The following is a 27643-nucleotide window of genomic DNA, read 5'->3' as shown; positions in this document are numbered from 1 at the left end:
AAAACAGAGTTCTGAGGAAGGGTCACCGGACCCGAAACGTTAACTCTGTTTTTCCCTTCACAGATGCTGCCAGACCTGCTGAGCTTTTCCAGCAACTTTGTTTTTGTTCCTGATTTACAGCATCCGCAGTTCTTTTGGTTTTTAGACAATAGAGGAAGTTGGGTATAAAAGAGAAGTACTTGTGTAAATCTCTTAAACTGCTTTTAAGTTACCTCCTATTGTGGTATTTAAGGTTTCCTTGGTTAAACTGAAAGGAATTGAGGTGTGTTTAATTTAGCGATAAATAATGTAGCTATGTTGTCTTTGAAAATGGCTGCTGTGCCCCCAGGAATGGAATATGCAATTTGCTGGTAATTTGAAACAATCAACTGCAAAAGTTATTTCTTTTTGCTTTTTCTGAGAAGGATCAGACATGAAATCTGTAGTAAGGTTTAACAAGGAACTTCTTTAGAACTTTTTGAGATTGAAGGCTATCACTAGCCCAGAGAGCACTTTTTAATATACCTTGACTCTACCTAGTCAGCTTTTCAACATCACTCTCAACCCAAACTAACTTTTCACTCTATATCACATATTCCCATTTTAAATACCTTCTTTAAACCCAGATACTCACCTCTATGCCATGTTTTATTTGAGAATAACCAGTTAACCATATTATGCTTGATTTGTTTGAGTGAATAATATTGGTCAAGATGCCAGGACAATCTGAGATAACAAGGTGTAGAGCTGGATGAACACAGCAGGCCAAGCAGCATCAGAGGAGCAGGCAGGCTGACGTTTCGGGCCTAGACCCTTCTTCAGAAATGGGGGAGGGGAAGAGGGTTCTGAAATAAATAGGGAGAAAGGGGGGGAGGCAGATAGAAGATGGATAGAGGAGAAGATAGGTGGAGAGGAGACAGACAGGTCAAAGAGGCGGGGATGGAGCCAGTAAAGGTGAGTGTAGGTGGGGAGGTAGGGAGGAGATAGGTCAGTCCAGGGAGGATGGACAGGTCAAGGGGGTGGGATGAGGTTAGTAGGTGGGAGGTGGGAGGAGGGGATAGGTGGGAGGAAGGACAGGTTAGGGAGGCGGGGACAAGCTGGGCTGGTTTTGGGATGCGGTAGGGGGAGGGGAGATTTTGAAGCTTGTGAAGTCCCCCTTCCCCTCCCCCATTTCTGAAGAAGGGTCTAGGCCCAAAACGTCAGCCTTCCTGCTCCTCTGATGCTGCTTGGCCTGCTGTGTTCATCCAGCTCTACACCTTGTTATCTCAGATTCTCCAGCATCTGCAGTTCCTCCTATCTCTGCCAGGACAGTTGACTGTTTCTTGTCAAACAGACATTCCAGTTAGTCAGTGGCAGGTTTTAGTATTGTTATGTAAGGTTCTGCTTCTGAAGGAGTTGACGTTCAGATCACAGTCAGCTCCATCATTCTGTTGATGTCACACACAATCCATGGGTGAATACAATGAGTTCCATCCTCGTCTTCATAGGAACAGATATATTATGTACAGCTCCTGAGACTCCTAGTAATTATACTTGACTAGTAATGTAATTAGTTTATTGCATGAAAGCAATAAGTATATCTTGTTAACTAACAACAGTGCCTTGTCTGTGAAGACACTACTAATTCAGTCATTTCATCCAATGGATACCACCTCCATCAATGCAGACCTTTCTCAGCACTTTCTCAGCAATAAGAAAATAAGACATAGGAGCAGAATTAGGCCTTTTGGCCCATCAAGTCTGCACAGCCATTCGATCGTGGCTCATTTGTTTCTTCACCCCATTCTCCTGCCTTCTCCCAGTAATCTTTGATCCCCTAACTAATCAAGAACCTATCTATTTCTGTCTTAAAAATACTCAGTAACTTTGCCTCCACAGCCTTCGGTAGCAATGAGTTCCACAGATTCACCACCCTCTGGCTGAAGAAATTCCTCCTCGTCTCAGTTCTAAAGGGTTGTCCCTTTATTCTGAGGCTGTGCTCTCAAGTTCTAGCCTCTCCCCCTAATGGAATCATTTTTCCCATGTCCACTCGATCCAGGCCTCTCAGTATTCTGTAACTTTCAATGAGATCCCTCCTCATCCTTTCAACTCTGATTACAGACACTGAGTCATCAACCATTCCTCATACAACAAGCCTTTCATTCCCAGCATTATTCTTTTAAATCTCCTTTGGACCTCCTCCAAGGCCAGAAGATCCTTCTTTAGATACAGGGGCCCACAATGTTCCAAATACAGTTTGACTGGAGCCTTATACAGCCTCCGGATGTAGGCCTACAGCCTCCAGATTCAGGTTAGGTGCCGAATAAACCACAGCTGACATTGATGATTAAGAGAGGGGTTCAAATCCCACCTACTCCAGAGGTGTGTAATGACATTGCTGAACAAGTTGAATATAAAATATCAGAACTGAGAGGAGAGAGTACCAAAGGCCTGCCAGCAAGTGTCTCTTTCTCTCTCTGTCTATGGTTGGGAAAGAAATAGCCCTCAAAATGCTTTGCAAGAAAGAACTATTCAGTCGAGCCAAGACCTAAGAGCAAATGACTGATTACTGACTTGAATTGCAATGATAGAATTGGAAAGGAAACAAAGGGGAATTTCCTGTAAAACCAGAAAGACAGAAACAATTCAGGTATTAGCATATTAAAATTGATATCAAAATTGGTAAAAAGACAAGACAGACCAGATACTCCAGTGAGTGGCTGGAGGTCATTTTGGCTGAGTTAAAGTTAAAGCAGAAACCGAAAGAACTGCGGATGCTGTAAATCAGGAATAAAAACAAAGTTGCTGGAAAAGCAACTCGGAGTTCTGAGGAAGGGTTAGCAGACCTGAAACATTAACTCCAATTTTTCCTTCCCAGATGCTGCCAGACCTGCTGGGCTTTTCCAGCAACTTTGTTTTTGTTCCTAAAGTTAAAGCAGCTTGAATATGAAAACTAAAGGAGTCATCTGGGGTTGTGAGAAGAGTCTTGTAGCACAATGGTAGTGTCCCTACCTCTGGACCAGGAAGCCCAGGCTCAGGTCCTGCCTGCTCGAGAGATGTGCAGCAATATCTCTGAACAGGGTTGATTTAAAAATATATCCACTGGGGTTGTGAATTAACTACTGGTATCTCACTCTGCTTCAGATAAACTACACTATTATTGGGTAGGGTAATCTTATCTGCAAAAATTCTGGAATGATAAACAGTGCCTACACAGAGATTGGAAAAATCAGATGGGGAGAAAAGTAGTCTAGAGGAGGAATTCATTGAATGTTTTCAGGACAGTTCTTAGGCCAGCATGTTATAGTGCCTACCAGAGAGCAGAGAGATGGGATTAATGACTGACCTAATAGTAAAAGTGTGCCTACTAGCAGCAACCTTAACATGATTGATTTTTGCAGACAGTTTAAGGGGGAAAAATGTTGGTCTAAGACTATTATTTTGAATTTAAACAAGGGCAGTTTTGAGGGCATGAAAATAACGTTAGCAAAAGTGAACTAACACTTTAGGTTAAGTGATAGGTCAATAGAGATGAGGGGGCAAACATTTAAGTGGGTATTCCAGAAAGCACAGAATAGATACATTCCAGCAAATAAGAAAAATTCTAATGGACAGATTGCCATCTGTGGTAAACTAAAAGGTTAGTATCAAACTCAAAAAAAACACATATAATTATGCCGAAGGTAGGTGGCAGATCAGAAGAATGTAAAAAAAAGCAAAGAATTACTAAAAGGTTAAAAACGAGGTAAAAATTAGAGTATGAGAGAAAGTTGGCCAAAAATTTAAAAACGGATTGGAAACGTTTCTTCAGATTTTTTTTTAAAATTAAGCAAGTAAATGTTGGTGCCTAAAGAAAATGAATCTAGGGAATTAGTAATGGCAGATAAAGAGATGGCAGACAAATTGAACAAATAGTTTGCATCAGTCTTCACTAGAGAGGATATAACTGCCATCCTGGAGGTTATTGCTTCAGTTATACAGGACATTGATGAGACCACATCTGGAGTACTATGTACAGTGCTGGTCACCAAACTTAGGGAAGGGTGTCAATGCGTTAGAAACAGTTCATAGATTCCTTTATGAGAAAAGGCTGGACAGGCTGGACCTGTATCATCTGGAGTGTAGAAAAATCAGAGGTGTCATAATTGAAACATGAGATCCTGAGGGGACTTGACGAGGTGGATGTTGGAAGCATGTTCCCTCTTGTGGAAGAATCTAGAGAACTGGGGTCAAAGTTTAAAAATAAGAGGGTGCCCACTTAAAAGGGAAGTGTGGAAGCATTTTTTCTCTGAGAATTGAGTTTCTTTGGAATTCCCTTCTGCAAAAGGGAGTGGATGTAGCATCTTAAAATATTTTTACGGTAGAAGTAGATAGATTCTTGATGACCAATGGGATGAAAGACTATTGGGGAGTTGAGGTTAAAATCAGATCAGTCATAATCTTCTTGAATGGTAGAGCAGGTTCAATGGGCTGAGTGGCCTCTTTTTTTTGTATGTTTATGCTTATCTGTAGTACAAATGCATCAGGTATACACCTTGAACAATGAAGGTCAGATATATGTTAATAAAGAAATTATTCGCTTAGATGTTGACAAATGTTTGGACTCATGTGTCAGGGAAGCTCACATACATACTGTACAGTTCCACAGACAGATTGTACCTTGAGTGCTTTTTGTTACTTATTGATTCACACATGTCACTTCACTAGCTATATTAACTGGTCTTAATTGCCCTTGAGAAGATGATGGTAAGCCATACAAGTTGGAATGAGCAACGAACTTCAATGAATCAAATGTTCCTGAGAGCTTCCTATGCTACAAGCTGTTTGACTTTAAGGAGCAGTTTCCTGATGTGCAGTGCAATAACAAGGAAGGGACAGCAAATTAGCTGTAATTGTAACAGTGTTCTTTTAGCATTTAAATAAATTTTAGAATTAGGCGGCAGCTAAAATGGCTGTGGACCTTTTTAAACAAACAACCTTGCTGTCACAAAGCTCATTTATTACTATTTACTGACCTTCGAGAATAATTTTCCTTTTTAAAGGAAATGAAAATAGTTTCGTAATCTAAGCTATTAGTTCTCCAGCTTTATAATTAGGAAGGAAAGTTATTTGATAAATGATACACTACAAATGTGTCTCAATGTTTAATTTAGCTTATTAGAAGATTTATTTATGTTGCAGAATGCAATCTTTGGAGAACACAAGCCATAGATTCTTATAAATTATTCAGAAAAGGTTGGATTCATGAGGTGGAAAGGCACTAAATTGCAATTAAGTTAGTGTTCATGCGGCTTGTATGGTTCACAGCAGGATTAGTGCAGCACTTCAGTTTATCGACAATTATTGTGAATGGATATTATCAATTGGAGAATTGAACACCTCAGTGCTGGAGCTGAAGAATACGGTAATGGAGTTCCTTTGGAGTTCCTGAATGAAGAATCACAGGGATCATAACAATCATGGTTGGGGCCCCTTATCATTGACAACAGTTGATATCATTTTCCATTGTGTAGGATAATCCTTAATTGTGACAGTAGCACGAGAAATTTCAAGCTGATAGATAACGCTTCTCAATGACAGAAACTGATCGATAATTGCGCCATCAGAGATGTTTCAATAATTACACCCACAGATAATGAGTAACCATTCATGCATGGAGAATACTCAGTAATCGCATCGATAGACAGTGATCTATAGAGAGAGCTTACAGAGACTGCAACTGCACTTACAATCCCAATAAATAATGAATAAATACATCTGACAAAAACATTGGTAGAACTGGAGACAGAAGAGAAGATGGCAAGGCTGAGAATTAAGAAGCAGGAAGGACTGGAAAGGTTAGCCCTGGTCAGAATAGATAAGTCAGCTTGTCTGGTTGGCATGCATCTCAGGTTAATAAAGAAATTAGAAGTTGGGATAGCAGTAGGGTTCACCATAATCTCCTAAGCTTTGAGTGCTGGAGAGGTGCCAGTGAATTGGCGAATGGCAAGTGTCAAAAGAGGGTGTGAGGACAGAGCCAGTAACTACAGGCCCATTACTTTCACATGTGGGCAAGTTCTAGAAACAATTATCAGAAAATATCCATCAGGCATTTGGAGAGGTTTGAGTTAATTAAGGTAATGAACACTGATTTTTAAAAGGTAAATCATGCTTGATTAAACAAATTTAATGCTTTGAGGTAACAGGGAACGTTGATGAAAGGGATGCAGCAGATGTTGTTTCTATGGATTTTAAGAAAACCTTTGATACCATATATAAAAAATTAGTTAACAAAATTGGAAGCTCATGGAGCATGAGTTTAGGGTTAGCTTGAATAAATAAATAAAATTGCCTTGAGGAAAGAAAACTGCAAGACATGGTAAATGGTTAGTTTTCAGATGAGAGGATATGGACAATGATGTTCCCCAAGGATCACCACATTTTTTTGACACATAGTTAAATGACTTGGATGTTGGAATACAGAATTAAACTTTCAAAATTCATCACAAATTCTGAACTTTGAAATATGACAGGAGAGATGATGCAAATCAGTGTCAAAAGGACATGGATGGGCAAGTTGAATGCAAAGACAAGTGGCAGATAGTATTTAATAAAATAGTGAGGTGATATATTTTTGTAGCAGGGATAGTGAGGGGCAACATTGATTTAACAATCTGATTCTAAAGGGTCTAACTATTTGAAGTTAGCTGGATATTTAGAGAGAACAATTAGCAAAGCATGTGAAATTTCTGGTTGCATAATCCTCCCAAGTACAAAAGCAGCAAAATTAGACTGAACCTTTCTAGTTGTCGTCTAATCATAACTTTAGAGTTTTGTCAGAAACAAAAACAGAGATTTCTGGAAAAGCTCAGCAGGTCTGGCAGCATCTGTGGAGAGAAATCAGAGGTAACGTTTCGGATCCAGTGACCCTTCCTCAGGACTGAGGTAGGATGTGTGGGTTCTGAAGAGAGTGCAGAAGAATGGTTCCAGGGAAAAGGAATTACAGAATTTTGTGGAGTAAATAGTTAGCTGTACCTTTACTCTAAGAATAGTCAGTGAGAATGTGTAAGGAGCAAAGACAAAGCAACATCTAGTCACATGGAATGGAGACAGTAAGGACTGCAGATGACCCTAGTCTGTTGAGTACCTTCTGTGACCATTCCTTGTATGGTGTTATGTAAGTGTCCAAGCATTAGAGGGTGTTGAGGAGCAGGATCAATTCTTCTTGTCGGCTACGGCAGACTTTATCTCCCCTGATTGACCTAGACGCACTGGAAAAATTCGGATATGCAGATATCATGGTTAATGGCAAGTAACTAATTTTAATTTGAGCACAGGACTATAAATATATGTATATACCTATTTCTTCCAGATGCAACACTATGGTGGTGGCTAATAATTCTCCAGCTGTCTTCCATTTGATATGGAAGGACGAGAAGTATCAATGTGAGAGAGAAGATAAAGATTACAATTCAGTGTAATGGAAGAGAGACTACCAAAACTTAATATATTATTCTTAATCACTGTTTTGTTAAGGGGAGATGGTAGCGTGATTGGAATTAGCAGTTACAAAAGACACTGAAGTTGACTTGGTGCACTGGGAATGTAGCTGCATATCAGGAATTTCATGGCAGTGAGCCAAAGAAGATCATACAGATCTTTTATATCTCGTAGTAGGATGGCTGACAACAGTGGGAGAGTGAGAGCCCCGAAAATTAAGGTGACCCCAGCTATGAGAGAGCATTCTAGAATTGAAATTGCTCTTTTAGGACAGATTGTTAGAGCATAGACCTACCACTCATGTAATTAAATTATTAGAAGCAGGTGTCCTGGATCTGTCTACATCTTGAACTTTGTGATCTCAGTTATGAGAACGGAGTACAATACTGGAGATAGCAAGAACTGCAGATGCTGTAGTCAGAGATAACACAGTATGGAGCTGGAGGAACACAGCAGGCCAGGCAGCATCAGAGGAGCAGGAAAGTCGATGTTTCAGTTCAGGACCCTTCTTCAGAAGAAGGGTCCTGACCCGAAATTTCAATTTAGTACAATACTGGAAGTTTGTCTTGATCTGGATTGATAGATCGTAGTCATTGAATATAACACATGGAAGAAGCAAGGGTAAGAAAATAAGTAACAAGACTCTAGGATTAAATTGAAACATCAAAAGAATCTTTATTATATAAATTTAACAAACATATGTAAGCATAATGGTCTTTATCTGAGAAAGGACGTTCTGGCTATTGAGGGAGTGGAACAAAGATTTACCAAAGTGATTCCTAGTTTGGCAGGACTGATCTATGAAGAGAGATTGGATTGGTTAGGCCTATATTCACTGGAGTTTAGAAGAATGAGGGGACCTCGGAAACCTATAAAATTCAGACAGGATTAGACAGGGTAAAGACAGGAAGGATGTTCCTGATGACAAGCACTTCCAGAAATGGGATGACAGTTTAGGGTAAGCCATTAATGACTGAGCTGAGGAGAGATTTCTTCATCCAGAGAGAGGTAAGCCTGTGGAATTCTCTGCTACAGAAAGTAGTTGAGGCCAATACATTGAATGCTTGCAAGAAGGAGATAGATATATTTCTTGGGGCTAAAGGAATGAAGGTATTTGGAGTGAAAGTGGGAACAAGGTACTGAATTGATGAACCGGGATTGAATGATAGAGTAGGCTTGAAGAGCCAGATGGTCCACTTCTGCTCCTATTTCGGTGTTTCTATGTAATGGCTAAATGGATACACTGATCAAGTAAGGTATTTATTCTAAACAACGGAAAATTCTACCTTAACTCAATCCAAGAAACCTAACCTAGCCAGATCTTTTTACTGTGGCTTCACTCTGATAGGTTTTTAACTATTGTCAGACCCTTTTACTGGTTGCTTTTCAATTCTCAGGCCAGCTGCACAGGTTATAGCTCATATCTGTGGTATAACCCTACCAAAATGACCTCTTGGTCCAAGCGTAAGCATAACTGATGGTAACACACCACAGCCTGCCAGACGCACACACATTCTTGGCACCTATTCTGTAGCTGGTGTCACAAATCACTGGGTTTATATCCTGAAAAACAAGCCCCCACTATTCCCAAAGTCGTCAAATGTGAAAGATTGATTAAACTACCAGATTACACAATTTTACTTACCTGCCCAATTCAAGTTAAAAGAATATTGATTGAGATTTTTAATGAAGTAACCAAAAAAATTGATGAGGGCAGAGCGGTAGACGTTGTTTACTTGGACCTCAGTAAAACATTTGATAAGGTTCCGCATGGTAGACTAATTAATTAAGTTAGAGCACAACGGATTCAGGGTGAGCTTGCCAATTGGATACAACATTGGCTCTAAGGTAGGAGACAGAGGGTGGTGGTGGAGTGTTGTTTTTCGGACTGGAGGCCTGTGACCAGCAGTGTTCCACAGGGATGGTACTGGGTCCACTTTTGTTTGTCATTTGTATAAATGATTTGGATGACAGTATAGGAGACATGGTTAGTAAGTTTGCAGATGACATCAAAATTGGTGGTATAGTGGACAGTGAAGAAGGAGATCTTGATCAATTGGTCAATGGGCTGAGGAACGGCAGATGGAGGTATAGCATTTTGATAATACAAACAAGGACAGGATATATTCAATTAACAGTAAGAACCTGGGCAGTGTTGTAGAACAGAGAGACCTAGGATTCAGGTATATAATTCTTTTGAATTTGTCTCACAGGTAGACAGGGTGGTTAAGAAGGTGTTTAGCATGCTTGCTTTCATTGCTCAGACCATTGAGTATCGGAGTAGGGATATCATGTTGAGGTTGTACAGGATATTGATGAGGCCTCTTCTGGAGTACTGTGTGCAGTTCTGGTTGCCCTGTTATAGGAAAGATATTATTAAATTACAGAGGATTCAGAAAAGATTTACCAAGATATTGCCAGGAATGGACAGTTTGAGATATAAAACTAGACTGGAAAGATTGAGTCTTTTTTCACTGTAGTGTCGGAGGTTGAAGGGTGACCTTATTAAGGTTTATAAAAGTATGAGGGTCATAGATAAGGTGAATGATGAGGGTCTTTTCCCTAGGGTGTGGGACTTCAAAACTAGGAGGCATATTTTTAAGGTGAGAGGAGAAAGATTTAAAAAAGACATGAGAGGCAACTTTTTTACAAAGAAAATGGTTCGTATATGGAATGAACTGCCAAAGAAATTAGTGGATGCAGATACAGTTACAATGTTTAAAAGACATTTAGATAAGTTCATGAATTGGAAACATTTGGAGGGATATGGGCCAAGTGCAGGTAGGTGGGACTAGTTTAGTTTGGGAACATGATGTGGACTGGTTGGACTGAAGCGTCTGTTTCCATGCCGAATGACGGTATAATGTGCAAAATTTAACAAATGGCAAAAACAAATTAGTTGACTTGCTAATATATAACTTAAACTGCACCCCTTAAAATTCCCACTCACATACAAATGGATACACAAAGAGATAAAAAACATTTATTGTGTGTGGGGAAGGGGAAAAAGGTCACAGAGGCATAGTTCTTGCACTTGTGCAGATCACAGATGTTGATATGTTGTTTTCTTTGTGGCTCTATGCTAATGATGAAAAGACATACTAATTTCCAGTCTTTCTTTCACTGGTTGAGGATTCATCTTTTCAGTGCCTCTGAAAATCACTTTTCCTTTCAACAGGAGATTTGCAGAGAGAACAACTTACAGAGATCACTGAGGGAGAGTAGCCAGCTACTAGGAAATTGCTTTTATTTCTCCACACAGAAGGGAGAGAGAGATATGATGCTTCCTCTTCGCAAGTGGGATGTTTCTGCTATATTCTCCACGCTGATGGTTCCTGGGCAGGAACCATATCAGCTGATTGCTACTACACTGAGCCTTCCTGAGCCTAAAACAACTTGTCCTGATTGAAATGCCAATCAAAATATTGTGTCTGTGAAGAATTGCCCTGAAAACACACGGGCCATTCTGCCGAGAGTTCTCCCTCACTGCTTGAATAAGGCAAAATTGTAGATACAACTCACAATGTGATCGACATTTTCTTCAAACCTGCAAACCTCTTCTTACAGTTTCCTTGGCTGCCTTATGGAGTACCTGGCCCTGTCTAAGACACTCTTATTCTCTTTAAACATATAGAGTTAAATTATTTGTTTGAGCATAGAAAATGTTCAGGTTCAGCCTTCCTCTGCTTACTTGATTCTTAAAAACAAAAACAAAAATTGCTTCTGCTTCGAGCGTACCTTACCCTTGGCCATTATTGTGTTTGGATATCCAGAAGACATTTGATAAGTTGCTGCATGTTGGGCTACTTCATAATAGTGTTTGAGGGAGCATATTGGCATGGCATGAGGATCAGCTAATTAATAGAGGACGGAGTTGGGATAAAAGGGGGTGGGTAGCATTTTCAGGATGGCGCCTTCTAACTTGTACAGTACCGCAGGGTTTACTGCTGGGGTCTCAGTTATTTACAATCTATGTTAATGACTTGGACAAGGAGAGTGAGCTTGCTATAGCCAGGTTTTGTGGATGATGCAAAAGTAGATGGGAAGGTACAAGGTGAGGATTACACAAAGAAGCTACAGAGCGATATAGACAGGTTAACTGAGTAGGCAAAAACTTGGCAGATCAATATGATATGGAGAAATGTAAGGTTATGCACTTTGGTGGAAGACTAGAGGAGCTGAATAGTACAGTCAGTTTTTGGTATAACATGATAGTTGTGTTCCTGCATAATGTTGCATTATAGAAAATCACATTATAGAAATAATGGGGCCTCTGGGAAAATCAGGGTTAGGGGCAGACCACCAAAAAAATCACTCCAAAACCTAACACAAAGGATAGCGCAGTTTGAATAAGTGTTTGATTTACATCTTATAATGAAATAAAAGTAAATTTAACACCTTACCTTGAAAAAATGTCTAGATGACTTGATGGGGGAGGAGGTTTTGAGTAAAAACCAAAAGAACTGAGGATGCTGTAAATCAGGAACAAAAACAGAAGTTGCTGGAAAACCTCAGCAGGTCTGGCAGCTTCTGTGAAGAGAAAATCAGAGTTAACGTTTCGGGTCCAGTGACCCTTCATCATAACAGGAGTCTTTGAAGTTGCTCTGTTGTTAATGCAGGGGCTGAGGGTCGTCATCGCTATCATCATGTGATGACAGTATGGAGACTCAGCGCTAACATTGCGCGTGCTCAGGGCAAAGCCTACAAAATGATAATGTGATATTGACATGTACTCCTCCATGCACCAATGGAATCGCGTTATAGCCAACACAAGTCTGCATTTTAGAAATAGCATTCCCCTGATTGTCAGTCGCGTTGTAGCCAATTTATGTTGCCAGAACACTTGTTGTAGCTGAACCGACTGTATTTAAACAGAGAAAGACTGCAGAAAGCTATGGAACAGAGGGATGTTGGAGTTTTCATCCACAAATCGCTAAAAGCTGGCATCCAAGTTCAGCAGGTACTGGGGAAAGCATATAGAATGCTGGTCTGTATTTCAAAGGGAATAGAATATAAAAGGACAGAGGCTTTGCTAAAATTACACAAGGAATTAGTCAGCTCATGGCTAAAATATTATGAATAGTTTTGGACCGTTTATCTAGGGAAAGATATACTGGCATTGGAGGCAGTCCAGCAAAGTTTCACTGGGCTAATAGCAGGCATGGAGGGATTGTCTTACAAGGGCAAATTGAATAGGTTGAGCCTGTATTCATTGGAGTTTAGAAGAAAGAGAGGCAACTTTATTCAAACATATAAGATTCTTAGGAGACTTGACAGGGTAAATGCAGAAAGGTTGTTTCCCCTGATGGGAGAATCTAGTACCAGAGGGAATTATCTCTAAGGCGGGGGGTGGCAGGGTTGCCAAGGTAGGACAGAGATGGAGAAATTTCTTACCTCAGAGGGTAGTGTATCTGTGGAATTTTTTTATTGTAGAAGCTGCATGATTAACTATACTCAACACTGAAACAGATTTTTAATCAGTGAGGGAATCAAAGGTTATGAGGAAAGGCAGGAAAATGGAACTGAGGTTCCATTTATAAGGTGCCCATAATATCTGCGAAATTTTGGATTATGGAGTTAGAAAGGGATGCAAGAAGGAGCTATCGGAGCTGAAACGCATATTTATAAGCTTTGAAGCTTCAGGCAGTGTGGTTAGTATCCCAGCTCTATTGGCAGAAATCAATTCTGTGTGGCACATCAAGGCGAACTTAATATATTCTCAGAAAACCTGGAAATCTCGGAAACAGCCCACGAGGGGGTAGTCCACAAATACAGTCAGCTAGTGAAAAGCTATTCACAGAAAAGCAGATGCCTAAGTTCAAATAGGGTCAAGCCAAATTTGAATGTTCAGAAATTGTTAATTTACATAAATGGCAGCTGAACTCTGCAATGTTCTCTTATAAGCAAGCCATGGAAGCACTCAAGGATTCTTTTTGCAAACAACCAGAAACTCCAACTATCTCCAACACTTACTTAATTTTAATATGTTCAACCTCCATTTGATGTTTGACTTGTTTCTTTGCTAAGGTGCTCCTCAGCACGAGAAACTCCGTAGTTGGATTTTCTCGTGCTAAGGATCATGTTAGCAAAGAAACAAGTCAAACATCAAATGGAGGTTGAACATATTAAAATTAAGTAAGTGTTGCAGAGGTCGAAATACCTAAAAGGGACCTTGGAACTAAGACTTGTAGCAGTCATGCAACAATATCAAGCCTCAGGGACTGAGGAAGAAAATATTTCTCAAAAGTTTCACAGCTGTATCCAGAGACTACATGGCCCTTAAACAATTGACAGAAAAACAAAGAGAAGCCCTGATGGTGGAAAAAGTCTCTTGGTAATTGAAATAGAGCTTAAAACTCATTGTTAATTATTTAATGGAGGAATCCATATCACTCCAATCAAAGAATGATGACTTTACATTGGAATAAGAACCCCTTGAGAGAGAGAACAGAAATCTTTGCAGGAGACCATCATGGGAATTCAAGTCCTTATTAATGACAGGGTTCATCTACAGAATTAATATGATTCTTTGAAGAAGAAAGCATACAGACTTTTAGGCACCTGTCACCAAGCCAGGACAAATACTTAATTGAATTTACGACTAGTAGGTAAGTGATGTTTTCTTAATGTTCTGCTATTTTCCAATTTTCGCTTCGGTCTGCAACCTAGAGTTCTACCCAGAATCTGCTATAGATCTTGGTTCGGAAGTTTATGCCATTGTCAATAATAGTGTACTGCCATTTCCTTATGGATTTCCTGGGATGTTTTTGTCTGCAGAGGAGCAGCCTGACACTGAACCAGGTGTGGAATTTATAGCACCACTTACAGAAAGAGAAATTCCTACCCTATGAATAGTAGGGTATTTCTCTGTTTGCAGAATTGTCAACAGAATGGTCTTTGTTTTCTTTTTGTCTACCTGGATCAGAATGTGCAACAAGTGAATGTGAATTTCAGTTTGTCATCTTCCTTATTTGATGCTTATCTTTTTAATGTGCTTTCCTTTGCTTGGTCTTTCCTGTTGTAACATTCCGGTTCATACAAGTGTCACAGCCCATAAACAGGCTGTCATGACAAACTGCCATTCAAGGAAGCACCTACACCATACGTTTCCTCCAAAATGACACAAAGCTGGGTGAGAGGGTCAGCAGTGAGCAGGTTGCAGAGATGCTTTAGTGTGATTTGGACAAGTTGAGTGAGTGGACAAATGTATGGCAGATGCAGTATAATGTGGATAAAAGTGAGGTTACCCACTTTGGTAGCAAACACAAGAAAAGCCGGTTATTTTCTGAATGGTGATGAACTGAGGGAGGAGATGGTGCAATGAGAGCTGGGTGTCCTCGTGCATCAACTGCTGGAAGGTAGCATGAAAGTGCAGCAGACGGTGAAGAAGGCAAATGGTATGTTTGCTTTAATAGTGAGAGGATTTGAGTACAGGGGCAGCGATGTCTTGCTGCAACTGTACAAAGACCAAATCTGGACTTTTGTATACAGTGTCAATCTTCTCATCTGAGGAAGGATGTTCTGGCAATGGATGGAGTGCAACAAAGGTTTACCAGATCATTCTTGGGATGGCAGGATGATATATGAAGGGAGACTGGATCAGTTAGGACTATATTCATTAGAGTTAGAAGAACGAGGGATGATCTCATAGAAACCTGTAAAGTCCTAACCAGATTAGACAGGGTAAACACAGGAAGAATGTTTTTGATTACCAGAAAGTCTTGAATGAGGGTTCACAGTCTAAAGATACAGAGCAGGTCCTTTACATCACAGATGAAAACTTTGTTCACTTAAAGAGTGGTGAGCCTGTGGCAAATGCAGTGTTACCATTCATTTCAAGAGGGTGAGAATGAAAGAGCAGCAATGTACTGCTGAGGATGTACAAGGCTCTGGTCAGACCGCATCTGGAATGTTGTGAGCAGTTTTGGGCCCTGTATCTAAGAAAGGATGTGTTGGCCTTGGAGGGGGTCCACAGGAGGTTTACAAGCATGATCCCAGAGATGAAGGGTTTGTCATATGAGGAGTGGTTGAAGACTCTTGTCTGTACTTAATGGAGTTTAGAAGGATCAGGGGAAATCCCGTTGAAACTTACAGAATCCTGAGAAGTCTCCATGCAATGGGTGTGGAGAAGGTATTTCCACTAAATGGAGAGATAGGACCCAGGGCATAGCCTCAGAGTGAAAGGACGACCCTTTAGAACTAAGATGAGGAGGAATTTCTTTCGCCAGAGGGTGGCTAATCTGTGGGACTCATTGCTGAAGAAGGCTGAGGAGGCAATGTCACTGAGTGTATTTAAGACCAGGCTAGAAAGGTTCTTGATTAGTAACAGGATTAAAGGTTATATTGAGAAGGCAAGAGAACGGGGTTGAGAAACATATCAGCCATAATTGAATGATGGAGCAAACTTGATGGGCCAAAAAGAGCAGAATAGGGCCAATGTCTTATGGTCTTATGATTTGCCACAGAAATTGGTTGAGGCCTAATTATCGAATGTTTTCAAGGAGTTAGGTATAGTTCCTTCTGGCTGACAGGATCAAAGGATATGGAGAGAATGCTGGACTGAGTTGGATGATTAGCCATGATCATCTTGAATGGCAAAACAGGCTCAAAGGGCCAAGTGATCTACTCCTCTAATTTTCGATGTTTTTCTAAGAGAGCTGAGAGTACAGTTAGAGAGTAATGTCTCAGGCAATAAAAGGACTCAGGTTGGAGGGGGATGGTATGAGTTGATTGAAAATGGTAAATCATTCAGAGTGTTAAGAATTTGTGAAAAGAGTGAACTTGTGGGGAGACTTCGAGTGAAGAGTTAACTATACTATTGTAAAAATAGCAACTGAGCATGTGCATAAGGAGCTATTGCGTGGTGATGTCAGTTCACATGGAAGTGGAATTTGTAGGATACCAGGGATGTCCTGTTTCCCAACCCTTCTCCATCATTACGTTTAATAAAGTCTGTTAATGTTTTGCTGATTGGAGTGCAGACCAAATCTTAGTGCGCAATTGGATAGAACTTCGATTATTCTCTTTGAAACAAAGGATATTGAGAAGAGATTTGATAGGGGTGTACAAGATTATGATAAGTTTAAGACTCCCCTTTAAGGTGATGTCACAAGTTTGGACAACACCGATTTAAGGTGTTGACAAGAGTTTTTAGCAAATGAGGGAGCGGGGAGAGGTCAGGGAGGCATGGTTTGTCAATGCAGCATTTAATATTGATCTGTAATTTGCTATTCATGAGGGTAATGGAAGTGGAGGTGTTTGAATGAATTCAAAAGCTAATTGGAGGAGTATGGGAGGGAAATAAACCTGAAGGTCTGTGGGGAGAGAGGTGGAACTGACTATGTTCTACAGAGTGTTGGCATGGACTTGATAGACCATATGAACTCCAGTGTCTGTATAACTCCATGACCTGTATAGATTGATTAACAATCACTCACTCTCACAGATACTGATCAGTAATCACGTGCCAGACCCACAGACAAGCATTAATACTTGCCTCTACAGAGATTGATCAGAAATTACACTGACAGGGAGCAATGGGCAATTGCACCCATGTTCAGTGATCTGTTATCACATATACAGAATTTATAGCTTTAAACTGAGGGGTGATAGATATAGGACAGATGTCAGAGGTAGGTTCTTTACTCAGAGAGTAATAAGGGCGTGGAATGCCCTGCCTGCAAAAGTAGTAGACTCGCCCACTTTAACAGCATTTAAATGGTCATTGGATAAACATATGGATGATAATGGAATAGTTTAGGTTAGATGGGCTTCAGATTGGTTTCACAGGTCGGCACAACATCGAGGGCCGAAGGGCCTGTACTGCGCTGTAATGTTCTATGTTCTATGTTCTATCAATGATCATACTTGTCACCACAGCTGAATGATCACTAACACTATACACAGTAAATGATCAATAATCATCCCCAACCTCTGAGAATGAACAATTGTCACACTAACACCTACGCTCTCAGAAAATGATTACTAATCACATGCATCATGAATATTCATTAATCATCAGGTTTTGGAATATCATCACTTGCTAGTTCTGTCCCTGCCCACTTAGTGAGGTGTAAATTGGTGCTGTTCAATTTGCTGGTGAGGTCTGGCTATGGAGATTTATACTCAAATATTGTTAAACCACAGGCTCATTGATGCACTGCTTCCTGGTTCCTGCCTAATTTGTTTTTAGTGCAATGATACAGTATTGTACATCCCATCCGATCCACATCTGCTTACGGTTGTTTATAAATATTAGCTGAAAACATTATTGCAGTCAGATCTGAGGTCAACTTCCCTTCAAATGGATTTGGAATAACCTAACCATCTGAGCTCTCCAACTGGTGTGATTTTACCAAGAGACTGTACTTACTTTTGAAAACATTGACATTTATTTGAGATTGTACACTAGGCCATGTGATGTGGACCTTTGGATTATTAGAAAGTAAAATATTTTGGTTCATGGGTATTCCAATGGTCAGAATCTGTTTTATGGCAATGAGGGTTTTGCTATTATGAGTTTGAGATACTTTTTCCGGTTTAATGGGACAATGGTGTCATCTCATTGTTGGCTGGGCAGTATAGCAGGCTATTTTTCCAATTCTGATGAAACTTGTTCTCAGATCTTACCTGCAGATAGTAATGAAGGTCTCATTTCTTTCTGGTGGGAAAGGAGTTTTTGCAAAATTGTTTGATTTTTGTCACTTGTGTTTAGATCTATTTGAGAAAACCACTGAGCTTCCTCCCTTTATTAGGGGTCTGCATGGTTCAGTGCTTCAGACATTGCCACTTCTGCTCTAGGACATAGATTCATTGGAACACTTACATAGCAAATGAACATTTGATTTAAAGATGAATTAAATTTAAAAGACGGATAGAGGGATGTATCTGAATTCACTGGATTTTGCCTGTTTTAGATTCAACATTGATTAGTGAGTTAAAGAGGCAGTTTGGAAAATAAAATTTGCCATTAGATAGAATGTTTTGAATGAAGGGACCTGATTGGTTGTAAGGGGCAGGACCACTTTAGGCTTTGTCCATGTGTTTGCTGATTCTTCACATTCTGCTAAGCACTATTTTATCCAGAGCCCCACATCTCTGTCTTAGCTCAGATTCAATTCCTGGCATTCCGTCGCTTTGAACACACAGACAAACAGAATGAATGCTGCAAAGCTTTTAAAAGCTCTTGTTATGTTGTATGTTTACAATATACTTAGAAGAATAAAAAAAAGGATAAGATAGCAAAGACTGAAGGAGCTGAAAGTCACGTGGGTGAACACCAATGCATTTGAAATGCAGTGCTTCCCACAGACAGTGTGTCTTGTGACAACCCTTGTGCACTGAAATTTATGCCAAGTGTGGGTTGGTTTCATGAAAAAAAAGATTATGTAACGTTTCCATGGTTTTCTTTTTCAGCAATGCTTGTGTGAGTACAGACAGTCTGTGTTAGCAATGTAGTATGACAGTATTTTATCTGGGGAAGGAGCCTGATGTGTTTTGGAGACTTAGGGCAACAGGTATGACTGTCCTGAATTCTTACCTTTTATGTGTTTGTATATTTTGGTGTCTGTGAGAGAGCTATTAATTGAGGATTTTATCTATAATGTATTTATCTATAATGTCTTTATCTATCTATCTATCTTTTATATATATACACACCCACATGTATATATAGTTTCTATGTGAGGTGACATTAACCCACATTGTATCATTAAGAGTGTAAGCTCATCAAATGTTCACCTGTCATCAAACACCCAATGTTAAATTTCATCAGAAATCTTGAAACTGAAGATATGATAAACAATAGAAACTCCATATGGCACACTAGTGAGCAGGTTCTGCATCTCTCCCTCGTATGTTGGGTTGTCGTATCCTGTTAACATCTAACTGCAAGAGGAGACTTTCTGCCAGACTTAACTGGACGGTGACTTTAAAGCACTAGCCCCTATGACAAGCTACTGAAAAAGGATCTGGAGTGTGCATGTGTTTGTTTCTTTCTAAGGCCTGTGTGGCTGGTTGCAGTGAAAATCAAATTGTCTGACAGAATTTATATTGAAACATGAAGGGAGATGACCAAAAAAAATCCCTCCGTATTGTTATCTATGTCCAGCTCAAAAGTTTTCTAATGAAAATGGGCAACATTTTCACTTACAAAACCATAATATTCACTCTGAGCGTTGATTAACAGTGCAGCTAATTATGTTGAAACAGAAGTTAAAGTGGCCATTTTAAGAAAGGAGCTGCCAGTATTTGGCCTGTTATTCGGAATAGTTGGTTAATAAGGAACCACATAGTTAGTTCAATCATTATAGATATGCAACAACCTAATCATTTCAAATTTTGCAGTGTCTGAATCTAACGACCTCTAATGTCGAATACTGTGTGTAATTTAAGGATGTCAGTGCATTGAAGACAATTTCGAGGAAGTTAACGAGATTGATACTTGGAATGAGCTGGTTGTCTTATGAGGAAAGATTGGACATGCTGAGTTTATTTCCACTGGGATTTAGAAGGGCATGGGGTGACTTGATTGAAGTTTATAAGATTCTTAAAGGTCTTGACAAGGTTGACGTGGAAAAGATGTTTTCTCTTGTGGGTGAGTCCAGAACCAGGGGGCACTACTTTAAAATTAAGGGTCACTTTTTCAGGATAGCAAAGAGGAGAACTTCTTTTTCTGAGAGGGTTGTGCAACTTTGAACTCTGCTGCCAAAGGTGCTGGAGGTGTCTGACATTGGATATTTTTAAGGTGGAGGTAGATAGATTCTTGTTAGGCAAGGGAATCAAAAGTTACTCGGGTATAGATGAGAATTGGGAATTTGGAACACAAAGCGATCAGCCACGATTCTGTTGAATGGTGGGGCAGGATTGAAGGGTTAAATAACCTTCTGCTGCCTAGTTATTAAATTTGTGAATTTGTTCTTAACTAATGCATTAGGTTAGGCTTGGCTGGTGACCATCTTCAGGTTCATTAATGATTGCATCCTAATGGAAGCAGCTGCTTTCTGTTTGTGAGGCTGCTTGAACACCCACTTTGATTGACGTTTGAGCTTTGTTTTCAAGCTATTGGGTAGACAGCCGTCTTGATGGGCATAACAGGTTTTTGTGTTTGGCTGTAGTCTCAGGTAGCTGGGACAAATGCCTCTGTGCCTCAGGATCATATTTTTCATATGTGGCAATTTGCTTTACAGCTCTTGAGGTCGCATTTCTTTTTCAATCATTCACAAGTTGTAAACATCATTGATTATAGAAGCATTTATTTCCCATCTCTAGGGAGCACTTGTAAAGTTTCAAGAAGAAAGCTCACTGTCAAAGCATCACTAAGCGTAGGCAATAACTCTTGGTCTGGTCAGTAGTGGTCTCATCCCTACTTGATCTCGTACCTACTTCCCAATTCCTCAGTCCAGCACTGGTGTAGTTTATGCTGGTCACTAGGGTTTGTTTCCGGTTGTTGAGTGGAAAATATTCCTATTGGAGAAACTACCTTAAATTCATGGTGGGTGTGTAATGTTGATTCACCAGGATGATACCAGGAATAGGAAACTTCAGTTAAGTGGCAAAACTTGAGATACTAGAACTATTTTTACCAGCACAGAGAGCTGAGACGAGATCTAATAGAGTTGTTTAAAATATCAAATGAGTTTGAAGAGTATTCCATCTGATCGTGTAATCAGCAACGTAGATCGTTAATTGAAAATTGCCACCAAGGAGAGAGATTAGGAAAAACATGTTTACACTATGAGTTTTCAGAGCACAGAAAGCTGTACCAAGAGGATTAGTGAGACCCCCACAATTTTTGAAGGGAAACTGGATAATTATATAAAATCAAGGAGGGTGCAGGGCTCTGGGGAGAAATCTAAAATATTGCTGCCTACTTTAAGCTGAGAAAAATGGGAATCAATATCTCTGGTTTAGGCTCACCTTTGCTACCCAAAAATACCCTTTTCAGTCATGCAGGTAAAGGCAGCCTATCCTGAAATAGGCATAATGCTGGTCAACTGCAATGCAATTGAAATGCAAATTGCGAGTTTATGTTTTATAGAATTTGTCCAGTTGTAACCAGCAATTAAGAGGAATATCCCAAAAAGAAGGAAAGTGAATAATTAAAGCAGTTATGCATGCAAACAAGGCTTCTGCAGTGATGCAACAAAGTAACACTGACTGAATAAAAGTTTTTCTGAGGAATTTCTTGGCCACGATGATTCAAATGTTTGCTGCCTGGTTTTCCCTTGTTCCCACCCCATTTTACCCATTTACCTACCATGCAATACTGCACTGCCCTGTACAACAAGAGGGCAGTCCTATGTGGGCATGCCTTGCCCCAACACCGGAAGGTAGACGTTTGGCCACATTATTTGCTTTGTGCCTGGTTAAGGCAGAAAGTGAATTTCTGCTCCATGTATAGCTGGAAGCCAGATTTCTAGATGTCACATTATGCCTTTTAAATCTGTTTTGGTAATTTCTGAATTCTGACTAAGAAAGAGAATACAAATAATGAACTGGACTCGTGACACATTCAAGCAAGAAGCAAGAGTAGGCTATTTGGACCTTTGAGTCAGCTCTGCCATTTAATAAGATTATAGCAGTCCGGTCCCAACTTCAAATTCATGTTTCCACCTAGCCCTGATAGCCTTTAATTACCTTGCCTAACAATAACTTGTATCCACCTCTGCCTTACAAATATTCATTGATTTGCTTCCACTAACTTTTCAGGAAGACTGTTCTAAAAATTCTCAACTCTCTGAGATGAAAAAAAAGTGCTGAATTTTTGTTTTAAATGGGTGATTGTTTATTTTTAATTAATGACGCCTAGTACTAGATTCCCTTATAAGAGACAACATGCTTGCCTGCCTGACAAGACCCTTCAAGATCCCAATGCTTCAATCAAGTCACCTCTTACTCTTCTAAACTCTAGTATATACAAGTCTTTCCTCAAAAGACAAGCTGTCATTTCACGTTAGTCTGGTAAACCTTTTCAGAACTGCTTCCAATATATTTATATCCTTAAACTAAGTGACCAATACTGTACACAGTATGCCAGTGTGGTCTCTACCAGTGTCATGTATAACTGAATCATAATGTCCTTATTTTTGTGTTCAATTCCCCACTCAATAGCTGATAACATTCTGTTAGCTTTTGTCATAACTTGGGTACATTATATAAGCCTTTTGTATTTAATGAACTGCAACACCCAGATTCATTTGCACTTAAGAGCTGTACAATCTCTAACCATTCAGATAATTAAAAAAAAAAATTCTGTTGAAATAAGCACTAATACTTGGAAAATGGATAGATGCCATGTCAAGGGCCTGGCGAAATATCATTAATGCTGTTTGAGACAGTTTCGCTGTATCACTTGGGAGTACAGGTGTCTTAACATCAGCATCCTTGGGGGAGCCAATAGCACTGGTATTGAGGCCATGGTCATCCAAAACCAACTCAGTTACATACTTTGGATGCCTGAGCTCTGACTGCAAAGCAAATATTCTTTGCCCAGCTCAAGGAAGGCATGTGAATGAGAGGATGAGCAAGGAAGCACTTCAAAGACTCCATGAAAGCTTCCTTCAAGAATGCAAACATAAATGCCATTGCCTGGGATATCCTTGCTTCGAAGGAACCAACTTGGAGAAACTTCCTCTATAAAGGGACATGACTCTTTGAGAATACTATCGACACAAGGAAGTTACAGAAAACTAACCAGAGAAAGGAATGTCAGTGATCTCAAGGCCAAGGATCATTTTCACCTCCAGGAAACACCTGCCAATATATAGTTGGAGATGTGGCTCTAGGATCAGGGTCAACAGCCACACAGGGACCCACCGAACTAATGACCAGTGACATAGAATTTCCAAGGTGGACTATCATACCCGTTAGCAAGTGGTTGCTAATGATTAATAAGTGAATAAATCTACTATCGTATTCATTACTTCTTTTTAGTAGTACATCTTAGTGAATTGAATTTACCAATTTTAATTATGAGTTTGCAGTCTTTTAGTGTTATGTTTCCTACCAGTCATAGATATCAAGAACTTATAATGGTATCTCTTCCTCTTGTAGATCTCACTGTTAAAAGTGATCATTTATCACTAAGAGGTCTCTATCTTGGATAGTTTAAAATTAACTTCCAGTTTTGTTTGTTATGGTGCATGTGTTTGCCAGTGTTTCACTTTGGGGGAAGACAAAATCCACTCAGAGGAATCAACTGTAACTGTAAACTTTTGGCCTTTTCAAATTCATGCGTCCTCTCCAATAGGCTTTCTGTAAATTCTTATTTGATGTCAATCGCTGTTAATATTCTTGTTAGTTAAATGTTTATGGTCGTGATCTAAGATAAGATTTGGTATTATTGTCTGATTCACTGACTGGATGACAGTCTTACTATATAAAACTTAATATATAAAACTGCTTAAAGACTTGTACATTATTGATGTAAAGCTGGGTGCAGCAGTTATCAATGACTACAATACTTTCTAACCAACTGTTTTCATCTTTTGATTGAGTTGTTTGGATTATGTGGCAAAATATCAGATGTTCACCAGTCAATAACCTTGCAATCCACAGTTTGTTTGAGCAACCTTGACATAAGTGATGCTTCTGACCTCATCTTTGTGCCAACACTAAGAGTTCCCATTTCCATGCTACAAGATCACCTAACTTTATCCCATCTCAGCTCATCTGCTGTGGAAACACATACCATTGCCTTTGTTACCTCTGGACTGGACTATTCCAATGCATTCCTGGCGGTCTCTCACATTCTATCTTCTATTAATATGGAGATTATCCAAAACTCTGCAATCTGTGTATTAACTCAGGTCAAGTCCCATTCTGTTTGAAAAGAGATTGGGAAAACTGGGCCTATATTCTGTAGAGTTTCGAAGAATGAGAGGTGATCTCATTGAAACCAACAAGATACTTAAAGAGATAGTCAAGATGAATACAGATAAGATGCTTCCTCTGGTTGGGAAGTCAAGGGACACAATTTAAAAGTGCAGAGGATGCCACTTAGATCCGAGGGGAATTTATTTTGCTCAGAGGGTTGTGAACCTGAGGAATTTTTGATGACAGAGGGCTTTGGACACTCAATTTTAAGGGGTGTTTGAAGTAGAGATTGATAGACTTCTGATTGCCAGTGGCTTTAAGGGTTATGAGGAAGGGGTAAGTAAAAGGAATTGAAGTGTACAATCAGCCATGATCATATTGAAAGGCAGCCTTGATGGGATGAATGGCCTATTCTTCTGTCTATAGTTCTCATCATCCTTGTGCTTGTTGACCCACATTGGCTCCCTGTCAAGCACCACCTTGATGTTGACATTCTCATTATTGTTTTCAAACCCAGTTTCAACTCGCTTTACCTCTGGAATTACTTCTCCACCTCCCCCACCATCACTAGCTGGCTCACCGTGCACCCGAAATCTCCCACCTCCTCGTCAGGCTCAGGAGCATGATTCACTAAGAATGTCCTCCACTTACATCTCTATCTGGATCCAGCAAAGATATCATTGATAACTAGGTGTAGTTCAAACAGTGGCTATCCCTCCCAGTAGCATTGCTGGGACCAGAAAGCTGCTGGCTATCTAATTGACTGGTAGTTCTTCCAGTGGGATCCTCCTCCACAGCTGAGGGCAAAGTTTCACCCTGAGCCAATTAACACACCATTGAGCTTTAGCTGGCTGCTAGGCAGCCCACCTCAGAGGGTTGTACACACACCAAAATTTATATCAGGAAAACTAGAGACCCCAGCACAATGTAAAAGTCTAGTTGTAGTCTCCTCCTTTCTCCTGCCAAACTATGTCTCTTCTTACATAATTATATTGAAAGTAATATTCCATTTGCATATCTAATCTGTTAATTTGTTAGTGTCTTTAGTACTTTTGCACTCATCCGCTGAAGTATCAAAATTCCAAATTTTACTTCAGTTCCAAATTTTAACATTTGGACGTCCAAATGATTTATAATAAATAATAAACAAGAATCCCCAACTTTGTTCCCACTAACACACCACTTCCATCTTCTCCAAGTCTGATCTGTGGCCTTACTCCCTGACTCTGCAAAGCTTTAACCTAAGACAGTGTGTATAGTATGAGATACTTTACAAAGACTTTCTGCAAGTCCATGTATGTTATATCCATTGAATTTCACATACCTGCTTTATTATTATCTTTTCAAATGACTTACAAAGGTTGATCAAACAAACTTCCCCTTTTGATAAAAACCAAAAGAACTGCAGATGCTGTAAATCAGGAACAAAAACAAAGTTGCTGGAAAAGCTCAGCAGGTCTGGCAGCATCTGTGAAGGAGAAAACCAAGTTAACATTTTGGATCCGGTGACCCTTCCTCAGAACTGAAGGGGAACTTTTGTCCCCCTTTTGATAACTGTGCATTATATTTCCACTGATGAGACACCTTTCTGTTGTATCTTTGAGTAAAGGTTCCAATACGTTTTCTCGCCAGTGAGCTAACTGGTCTAATCTTTGCAGAGTTTATTCTATCTTCCATTTTAAATATAGGACTACTTCTGGCTGCCTGGCATTTAGCTTAATAGATCCACCAAAAACACGTAATTGGACAGCTTTGGCATTGAAGCGGATCTTTACGATTGTAAATCTCGTAGTACCTCTAAAATGTAATTTGAGTAATTAGCACTTTAATTAACATTTAGCCCAGTGGATATCCTCACCAGCATGCAAAAAATCTAAAATAACATGAAAGGTCATGAAAAAATTAATTGGTAAAAGGAAAAATGAGTCAGACTCCGTGAGCTTTACACACATCAAGACATTTCTTTAGGTCTTGTTTGTTCCTTATAATACTCACAATGTTGTCACATAGTCTTTATAATATTCATATGGTCCTGTATCTCACAATAATTAGACATGGAACTGTATATCACTTACATAATATACAGGTGGGTGGTGTATTTAAATATGATGCAGCACATGTTAACAGTACAATTTCCTTTCTGTTATATTCCTTGTACAGTCTGTTATCGTGTTGTTTGATGCCACACTGAGTTTGGACCCTTTGTAGACTGGTCGAGGAGAAATCAAAGTCAAAGTTTGTCTTCAGGCTGTTAGATTTCAAAGTAACACTATTTATTATACATTTACACTAACATTTTGATGTCTTATAATCATAACCTAACAGGTTTTGACTTACGATTATAATGGGTAAAGACTATTCCACCTTCTTAGTGTGTTCATGTCCATGTGCTGTCTCTGTTCCAGACAGTACCTCACTAGGTAAATCTGTCAGAGTGTGATTCTAGTGTGCTGTAACTCCGGCACACGGTGGAATTTATACCCAGTGATGTGCAGCTGCATGTCATCATCGGAAGGTTGCTTCAGGGCCCTGAAATCCCTATTCAGCGTGGTCTTATGAAATATTTTCTTGGAGTACAGTATGTGAAACTTAACACTTTTTTCTTTCCTTTTGAAGGAGAGCTGTGCAAGGGTCCTTCTATTTCGAGGAGCAAACAAAGAGATTAAGAATTACAACAGCCAGTCTGCATTCCAGGTAAGAATGTGTCAGCTGTGTACACTAACTACATCCTACTGTGGTAAGCGCTGTCACTTTAGGGTTCTTTTTTTAAAATACTCTTTTGTTCCAACTTTATTCATTACTGTGTAATTATATACAGAGTTGTAATAATTCTTACAGCTCCATATCATCTGTATTGGTAAACACAGAAGTTTCTTTTTTGTGATTTGATTCTTAGATCTGTGTTAAATGTTGCAGGAATATAATGTTCTCACAGCATGATATTTTCTTTGCAGAACGGTAGCTCAGACACATTCGCTACTGCTCAGTATTCTACAATTTAGGAAAGTGATTATTTCAGCGTACCTTTCTTTCCGGTAGAGTGTTGTAGTTAATACTATAGCTCAATATTTTCTGTATAGTACAATGCAGAAGAAGAATAGTGTGACCTGAGTATGATTGTCTGAGTGGAACCTGATATTCTATCACAGAATATCACAGTTTGATATTCCCGTGTGATACGAGGTAGAAGAATATTAACTGCCACAACTTAATATTTTCCATGGATGTCAATATGGTTCACTTCATTGGTAGTACTCTTGCTTTTGAATCGGAAGATTGAGGGTTCAAGTCCCACTCCAGAACTTGAGCACAAAAGTCAAGGTTGACATCCTAGGGCAGTGTCAACAGAATACTGCAGTGTAGTAAGTGCTATCTTTTGGATAAATGATAA

The 27643-nt window shown here is 39.6% G+C and overlaps 1 protein-coding gene across 1 annotated transcript in view; it reads left to right on the top strand.

Moving 5' to 3' along the window:
• The window catches only part of shank3a (SH3 and multiple ankyrin repeat domains 3a), an 886564-nt gene that overhangs the window by 337984 nt on the left and 520937 nt on the right, over nt 1–27643 (top strand). Inside the window, exon 10 of the mRNA XM_048610479.1 lies at nt 26869–26946. Within this exon, the coding sequence (XP_048466436.1) occupies nt 26869–26946 (78 nt within the window). The remainder of the gene's footprint in view (nt 1–26868; nt 26947–27643) is intronic.

Source organism: Rhincodon typus, chromosome 22 (assembly GCF_021869965.1).
Source record: "Rhincodon typus isolate 14 chromosome 22, sRhiTyp1.1, whole genome shotgun sequence".
In the NCBI taxonomy this organism is placed as follows: Eukaryota; Metazoa; Chordata; class Chondrichthyes; order Orectolobiformes; family Rhincodontidae; genus Rhincodon; species Rhincodon typus.
Note: the sequence above shows the minus strand (reverse complement) of the source record. Positions and strands in the feature narration are given on the sequence as shown.